Source organism: Bison bison, unplaced genomic scaffold (assembly GCF_000754665.1).
Source record: "Bison bison bison isolate TAMUID 2011002044 unplaced genomic scaffold, Bison_UMD1.0 scf7180017864043, whole genome shotgun sequence".
Classification (NCBI taxonomy): domain Eukaryota; kingdom Metazoa; phylum Chordata; class Mammalia; order Artiodactyla; family Bovidae; genus Bison; species Bison bison.
The window spans coordinates 7,267,871-7,276,179 of record NW_011494615.1 but is presented as its reverse complement, the minus strand read 5'-3'; the positions used below and the strand labels follow the sequence as shown (position 1 = coordinate 7,276,179).

Here is an 8,309-nt window from a genome sequence, read left to right as displayed (position 1 = left end):
GAAAAGACTCTGATGCTGGGAGGGATTGGGGGCAGGAGAAGAAGGGGACGACAGAGGATGAGATGGCTGGATGGCATCACCAATTTGATGCACGTGAGTGTTGGTGAACTCTGGGAGTTGGTGATGGACAGGGAGGCCTGGCGTGCTGCGATTCATGGGGTCGCAAAGAGTCGGACACGACTGAGTGAACTGAACTGACCTGACCTGTAACATGATTCACACACACACGCTCACACATGCACATGCGTATTGTGCCTATTATATTCTGTATACAAGCATCTTTACTTTGTGATCCTCTTTATTATTTAAATTTCATAAATACCTGTGTATTACTTTTATTATCAGAAAAATTACTCAAAAGTAATTTTTTTCTTGGGGTTTAAAAAAATTCCAATGATTTATTTAAGTACATTGAAAGAGAAAGAGAGAGACAGACAAATGGACAGGCAGACACACAGAGGAAGACAGGAAAAAAAAAAAAAAGAAAGGAAAAGAACCTACCCGAATTATGAATCTGATTGCTGCACATCCGGAAGTCGCCATGACTTTTGCACTATTGGGGACGAGATTAAAAAGTGTAGGTACAATGGCTTCAGCGCCATGATCAAACTTGTTTCCCAAAACTGTTGAAAGATGGCTATAAAGGAAGACAAAAAATGTTGTCTTAGAAAAATAGTTTAACATTAAATATAGGTAGGACCATGTAATTTTAAAGTATTCTTTTACTGAATTAACCTAAAATCTTTATTTTAACCAGTTCTAAAATGGCAGAAAAACAAAAGAGAGAAAGGGAAGTGCAGATATTAAGTATTTCTTTCTTCTCCCTGACCTTTTACTGTCTAGTGCAGAGTTGACTTTGGCATTTTAAGCATCTCTCTGCAATAGAGAAGCCATTTGATCTCAGAATTTAAGCATGAACATGACAGGTAAAACACTCAGCTTTGACTGTCCTGATGTTTAGTCTTTATCCATCAGATATTTTCATTCTGATGCCCCAGTATCAATCTTATATTCAACATACTGTACAAACAAGTAAAATCTTACCCAAATCAGTATTCTGCTATTTGTATTAATGGTACCACTACTATTTCAGTCACAAATACTTCCTGACATGTTTGGTGTAGGATTTCAGAATTCTTGATTGAAAATAGAACTCTACCATACAATGGTTACCAGCTTCCCTGGTAAACCGACAGTAAAGAATGGTGGTTCAGTCGGTAAAGAATCTACGTGCAATGCAGGGTACTCGGGTTCAGTCCCTGGGTTGGGAAGTTCCTCTGAAGAAGGAAATGGCAATCCATTCCAGTATTCTTGCCTGGGGAAAATTCCATGAACAGAGGAGCCTGGTGAGCTACAGTCCAGGGGGTCCCAAGGAGTTGGACACAACTGAACAACTAACACACATACATTGACTGGAGCTTCCCAGGTGGCGCCAGTGGTGAAGAGCCTGCCTGCCAATGCAGGAGACATAAGAGACGTAGCTTTGATCCCTGGGCAGGGAAAATCCTCTGGAGGAGTGCATGGCAACCCACTCTAGTATTCTTGCCTGGAGAATCCCACAGACAGAGGAACCTGGCAGGCTACAGTCCATGGGATCGCACAGAGTTAGATATGACTGAAGTGACTTAGCGTGCACAGATGCACTGGTTAGTTGGGTGACTCTAAACAAATGTGTCTTCTCTTTCCAAATTTGCAGTTAAACAACTAATCCAGCCTAATTAATTTGATATGGTTTGCCGTCTATGGGGTCACACAGAGTTGGACACGACTGAAGTGACTTAGCAGCAGCAGGAGCAGTATGACTTTAGGTAAAACACTTATGAAGAATGCTGTTAATACTCACATTTCTACATAATTATACCTTATTTAGAATACAGTTGGCTCCGAAATATCAGATTCCTGATTCAAAGCAGTACTCAGACCTATTTACTAGTGTTCAGTTACACATTCAGTTTTCCCTTGTGAAACTCAGATGAGAAGCAGGGGAGGCCACCTGTGCCCTGATGTTGCTGTCCTCCTTTAAAGTGTGAGCCTTTTGTTCTGGTCAGCAGGTGATGTCCTTTGGAAGTAGCCTCATCTTTCCCAGCTTGTTAGGAGGGGTAGCCTGAGAGTACTCAGCTTCGAGTAGCCTGAGCAGTACGATTCCTACACAACAGCCTTTCTGGGGTCTCAAATGCATGCCCTGGGGGTTTGACAAGGTCTCTCCAGTCTGGTTCCTCAAAACTTGAACCTGTCCCAGCCCATGCAAGTTCTGGGAACTGTTGTTTACCTCATGGCTTCCAGCAGTAGGTCTTTCCTGTCCCCAGAGAGTTGTACGTTTCACATGCACAGATTAGTGTTCAACTGGACTCATGGATCCCCTATGCAGACTTCTATGGCTCTTTTTCTGTTATAGCTCTCTTCTCCCCAGTATTCTGCACTGAAAAGTTTAGCCACTTCAGCTTTCAGAACCTCCCATCTCTTGTTTCTTCTTCAACTGAGTAAGACTGTCTTGCTCTGCCTGGGTTCTCCCTCCCCCTCCACGGTTCAGAAATGCATCCAGGTCAAAACTGTGCTGATGGTACTGTTCAACTGATATGTTTCAAGAATTACAGTCCTGCTCTGTCTGCTGTCCATTATCTGTACACAGTTGTCTTATACATTTTCTTCAGTTTTCTGCAAGAGGGCTAATCCTATACCAGTTATTGCATCATGGCAAGAAGCGGAATTCTCATCATGAAGTATTTTCCAAGGTTACAATTTGAAGATTTTTGTTTTGTTTTGTTTTGCTATCAAGAGATACTCAATTATTTTGGTATATTGACTTGTATCTAGCAACCATGCTACATGGTTCCTTAATTATAATCATTTATTAATTCTTGACTTTTTCTGCATGGATAATTATATCATCTGTTAATAAGGGCAGTTTTGTTCCTTTTCTTGCAATCCTCATAGTTTTTATTTCCTGAGTTTTTTAGTTTATTTTTTTCTGTTCTGACTAGGACATCTAATATGATCCGGATTATAAATACTAATAGTATGTATCTAAGTGTTCCCTCTCAAAGGAAGGCTTATACAACAATATATACAACAAATTTTTTTTTTTTGGTCAGGAGCAGCAGTAAGAAGAGTTCAAGTGTTCTACCATCCTTAAATTATAGAAAAATATAAACATACTGAATAGGTTTAGACTTTGATAAGTTAATGATGGATGTTACAATTCGAGGACAATTGCTAAAATGTCAGAAAAAAAGCTTAATATCCAAATTAGCAAAGAGAACATTACATAAGAAGAGCCGGTTCTGAGACCCATTCATTTTTTTCTTATACTCACAGAGTTAGTGACCAAAAATCTACCAGTCGACTTTTGACATATAAACATAGTTCAAAATTGGTATAAAGTACTATTAAGAAAGATTTTTTTTTTTTTTTCAAAATCACACAAATTTAATCCTTATGCATATGATTTTTGGATCATGCTTTAGGGGGGTTATCTTACTAGTGCTTTACTGAATGAGTAACTCAATCAATGAGCACGAAATTAATTCATAAAAAATACTTATCACACAAAGAATATACTTACGCTACAGTAATGCAAGCTTCTCTAACCACTTGGGATCTAAGATCCTTAGCGGAAAGTTTAAGTGCTCCATCCAACAAGCGTAAATGCTGGAAAAAGCAATCATATTGTGCAGCTCCAGCAACAAGCAATGATCGAATTTTCTTTAGCTGAAATAAAGAAAATTTTCATTACTGACATTAAAAAGTAAAGCAGTATAAAAAAACAAACAACTTCCTAAACATTATTTGAACAAAATTTTAAAAGTTTTCATTAGATTTTATAACTATATTCAGACATTTTAACAGCACTAAACATAAATAAACATGTGAAGAAACAAAACAGCTTTCTGGAAAAGAACATTACAGATTCAGTTATATGTATAATAGACATATATAATGTTTGAATATATAAATAAATCTTAAAGTTTTAAGGGAGTCTATTTAAAATTGTGACAAAAGACATACTCAGGTGCACGTCTGTGCTCACACACAGAAGTTAAAAGTTTACCTAAATAATACCCATTATTATGTAGAATCTCATATTAATCTTGGAAAAGGCAATGGTACCCCACTCCCGTTCTCTTGCCTGGAAAATCCCATGGACGGAGCAGCCTGGTAGATTGCAGTCCATGGGATCTCTAAGAGTCGGACACGGCTGAGTGACTTCACTTTCACTTTTCACTTTCATGCATGGGAGAAGGAAATGGCAACCCACTCCAGTATCCTTGCCTGGAGAATCCCAGGGACGGGGGAGCCTGGTGGGCTGCCACATATGGGGTCACAGAGTCGAACACAACTGAAGTGACTTAGCAACAGCAGCATATTAATTTCTGAGCTTCTCTAAATTTTTAAAGATATCTTTCAAAGTTAAAAAAGATGAACTAAAGATGGAAAGTATAAAAAAATATTGTGGATATTAAAAAAATAGTTGAAAGAATATTATATAACCTTAAGTATATATAAGAAGGGAAACTATCGTAAGCAGAAATCAGGAGGCATCTAAATGAGATTAACTAAAAAAATCACAATATGGTAGGAAAAAATTATCTGCAACACAACAGTACAATGCACAAGGAATGGCAATAAAGTGAAAAAAAGACAACCAAATATTACATTGGCTAAAATAAATACAAGGAAACGTGTTCAACCTTACTGCTGCTGCTGCTACGTCGCTTCAGTTGTGTCCGACTCTGTGCGACCCCAGAGACGGCAGCCCACCAGGCTCCCCCGTCCCTGGGATTCTCCAGGCAAGAACACTGGAGTGGGTTGCCATTTCCTTCTCCAATGCAGGAAAGTGAAAAGGGAAAGTGAAATCGCTCAGTCGTGTCCGACTCCTAGAGACCCCATGGACTGCGGCCTACCAGGCTCCTCCGTCCATGGGATTTTCCAGGCAAGAGTACCGGAGTGGGGTGCCATTGCCTTCAACCTTACTAGTGATAAGCAAATGCAAATTACAACAAAGACACACCATTTTCCTTCCTTAGATCGGCAAAAGTTAAGACTCAGTAAAACCCAGTACCAGACAGAAAACATATATTCTTACTGTTAAGTAGATCATGAATGACTAATATCTTTGTTCAAAATATTTTGGCAATATCTACTGAAATAAAACTGTATCATCTATTCTTTACCCGTCAACCTCATCTATAAAAATTTAACCTACAAAAATAAAAACACCACTGTTATAGATACATGCATAGATGTTTATTGTAATATTGTTAATACAGCACAAAATAGAACAAGTCCATCTTACTTTCTAGAAACATACAGCCCACCAAAACTGAATGAAGAATTAACAGGTAATCTGAACAATCTGATCATTGATCATGAAAAATTTATATAATCTGCAATTAAAAAAAGCTCCCTGCAAATGGAAGTCCATGACAAGATGGTTTCACTGAGGAATTCTATCAAACATACAAAAAAGAACTTACACCAAACCTTCTCCAACTCTTCCAAAAAGAGGGACTTCCCTAGTGGAATGGCTAAGATGCTGCACTCCCAGTGCAGGGGGCCTGAGTTCAATCCCTGGTCAGTAACTAGATCCCACACGCCACAGCTAAAAGAGTCCCCATGTCACAACTAAGACTTGGTGCAGTCAAATAAATAAATAAAACAAAAAACTAAAGTAGAGGGAACCTTCCCAAAGTAATTCTATGAAGCCACCATCACCCTACTACCAAAACCAAAGACGCTACCAAAAAAGAAAATTACAGGCCAATATCTTTGATGAATACAAATGAAAAAATCCTCAATAAAATATTAGCAAACTGAATCCAATTACATATGAAAAGGGTCATACACTTTGATCAAACTGGATTCATCCCAGGGTCACAAGGATGGTTCAACATATGCAAATCAAAAAATGTAACACAGCACATCATCAAAAGAAATCACATGATCATCTCAACAGATGCAGAAAAGAATCTGACAAAATTTAACAACCATTTATGATAAAAAACTCTTACTAAAGTGGGTATAAAAGAAACATATCTCAACATATCTCAATAAAAGCTATTTATGACAAACTCACAGCCAATGGTTCATGACAAACCCAAACAACACTCAATGGTAAAAAGCAGAAAACACTGCCATTAAAATCGGAAACAAGACAAGGATGCCCACTCTACCACTTCGGTTCAACACAAGATTTATTAAAACTCTTAGTAATAGGAATCAGACAAGAAAAAGAAATAAAAGGTATCCAAATTGGAAGGGAAGAGGTAAAATTGCCATCACATGCAAGTAACATGATTTTCTGGAAAACCCTAGAGATGCCACAATAAAACGATTACAACTACTAAATGGATTCAGCAAAGCAGCAGGATACAAGATTAACATATAGAAATCAGTTGCATTTCTTTATACTAACAATGAAATATCAGAAAGTAAAAAAAAAAAATCTTTTAAAACCACATCCACGGTGGCTCAGACAGGAAAGGATCTGCCTGTGTTTGATCCCTGGGTCGGGAAGATGCCCTGGAGAAGGAAATGGCAACCCACTCCAGTACTCTTGCCAGAAGAATTCCATGGACAGAGGAGCCTGGCAGGCTACAGTCCATGGGGCCACAAAGAATTGGATACAACTGAGGGACTAACACTTTCATTACATATATATTACATACACACACACCTAGGAATAAACCTGACCAAGGAGGTAAAAGACATTCACTAAGAAACATAACACACTGATGAAGGAAACTGTAGATGAATCAAAGACATGAAAAGCTATCCCATGCTCTTGGACTGGAAGAATGAATATTGTTAAATGGCCATACTACGAAAGCAATCTACAGATTTAATGCCATCCCTATGAATTTAGATTCCTACCAAAAGTGCCCAAGGGTTCCCTTTACTCCACAACTATGTAACCCAAAGGAAAGCCACGGCACTGGGGCATCAGGGAAGCTCAACAAGTAACACAGGTGGAGACAGTAACAAATGGATGAGAAAGACTCTTCCTGAACAGCAAAACAGAAAAAAATGCACCCTGAAAAAGGCCTAATATCTCAATTTGTTTTCCAGAGTGAAATACTACTTATCAGACTTTATTTCACAAGCAAATACCAGATAGTACTACTACTAAATTTCCAAGTTTTTGAAAAAGAACACTGGGGTGGCGGCGGGGTGGGGAGGAAAGAGAGAGAGAAGAAAATAAAAAATAGAACACTTACTGCATTGGCACGCTGATCCCAGTCGTGTTTGTCATCTGACAAAATTTCCCTGATTTTATTTAACGTTTCTTCAAGTTCTCGACTAGAATAGATCTTAAAGAAAAGATGCAAAATGATAACATTAATATTTCTTGCCACAACAAAATGATGCCCTGACGTTTAAAATAATCATTTAACAGTATTTTTCCCATTTTAGCACCATTTTTAAAATGAAGAATGGAAATACGTTACAAACAATAATAAAATAAAATACTTTATCTTCCTTACCAGTTACCTAGTTAAGGGTATTTTCTCCACTCATAAGTAACTTCAAATACACTCTTGAAATGCTTTGTCATTTAAAAATGAAATACAAATATCCTACAGATTAGTAAAAATAGGAATGATTCCTCTAAATGACTTCAGGTATATAACAAATCTATTGATTTCATAGAGAGTGAAAAAGTTAGCTTAAAGCTCAACATTCAGAAAACTAAGATCATGGCATCCAGTCCTATCTGCTGCTAAGTTGCTTCAGTCGTGTCCGACTCTGTGCGACCCCACAGACGGCAGCCCAACAGGCTCCCCAGTCCCTGGGATTCTCCAGGCAAGAATACTGGAGTGGGTTGCCATTTCCTTCTCCATCCAGTCCTATCACTTCATGGCAAATAGATGGGGAAACAGTGGTTGACTTTATTTTGGGGGCTCCAAAATCACTGCAGATGGTGACTGCAGCCATGAAATTAAAAGACGCTTACTCCTTGGAAGAAAGGTTATCCAACCTAGACAGTATATTAAAAAGCAGAGACATTACTTTGTCAACAAAGGTCCGTCTAGTCAAGGCTATGGTTTTTCCAGTAGTCATGGATGGATGTGAGAGTTGGACTATAAAGAAGGCTCAGTGCCGAAGAATTGATGCTTTTGAACTGTGGTGTTGGAGAAGACTCTCGAGAGTCCCTTGGACTGCAATGAGATCCAACCAGTCAATCCTAAAGGAAATCAGTCCTGAATATTCATTGGAAGGACTGATGCGGAAGCTGAAACTCCAATCCTTTGGTCACCTGATATGAACAACTGACTCATTTGAAAAGACTCTGATGCTGGGAAACAGAAGGC

The 8,309-nt window shown here is 38.5% G+C and overlaps 1 protein-coding gene across 1 annotated transcript in view; it reads right to left on the bottom strand.

Moving 5' to 3' along the window:
* The window catches only part of CLASP2 (cytoplasmic linker associated protein 2), a 175,513-nt gene that overhangs the window by 92,194 nt on the left and 75,010 nt on the right, over positions 1-8,309 (bottom strand). Inside the window, exons 10-12 of the mRNA XM_010835579.1 lie at positions 7,215-7,307; positions 3,563-3,708; positions 502-637 (exon numbers count right to left, since the gene is read on the bottom strand). Coding sequence (XP_010833881.1) covers positions 502-637; positions 3,563-3,708; positions 7,215-7,307 — 375 coding nt within the window. The remainder of the gene's footprint in view (positions 1-501; positions 638-3,562; positions 3,709-7,214; positions 7,308-8,309) is intronic.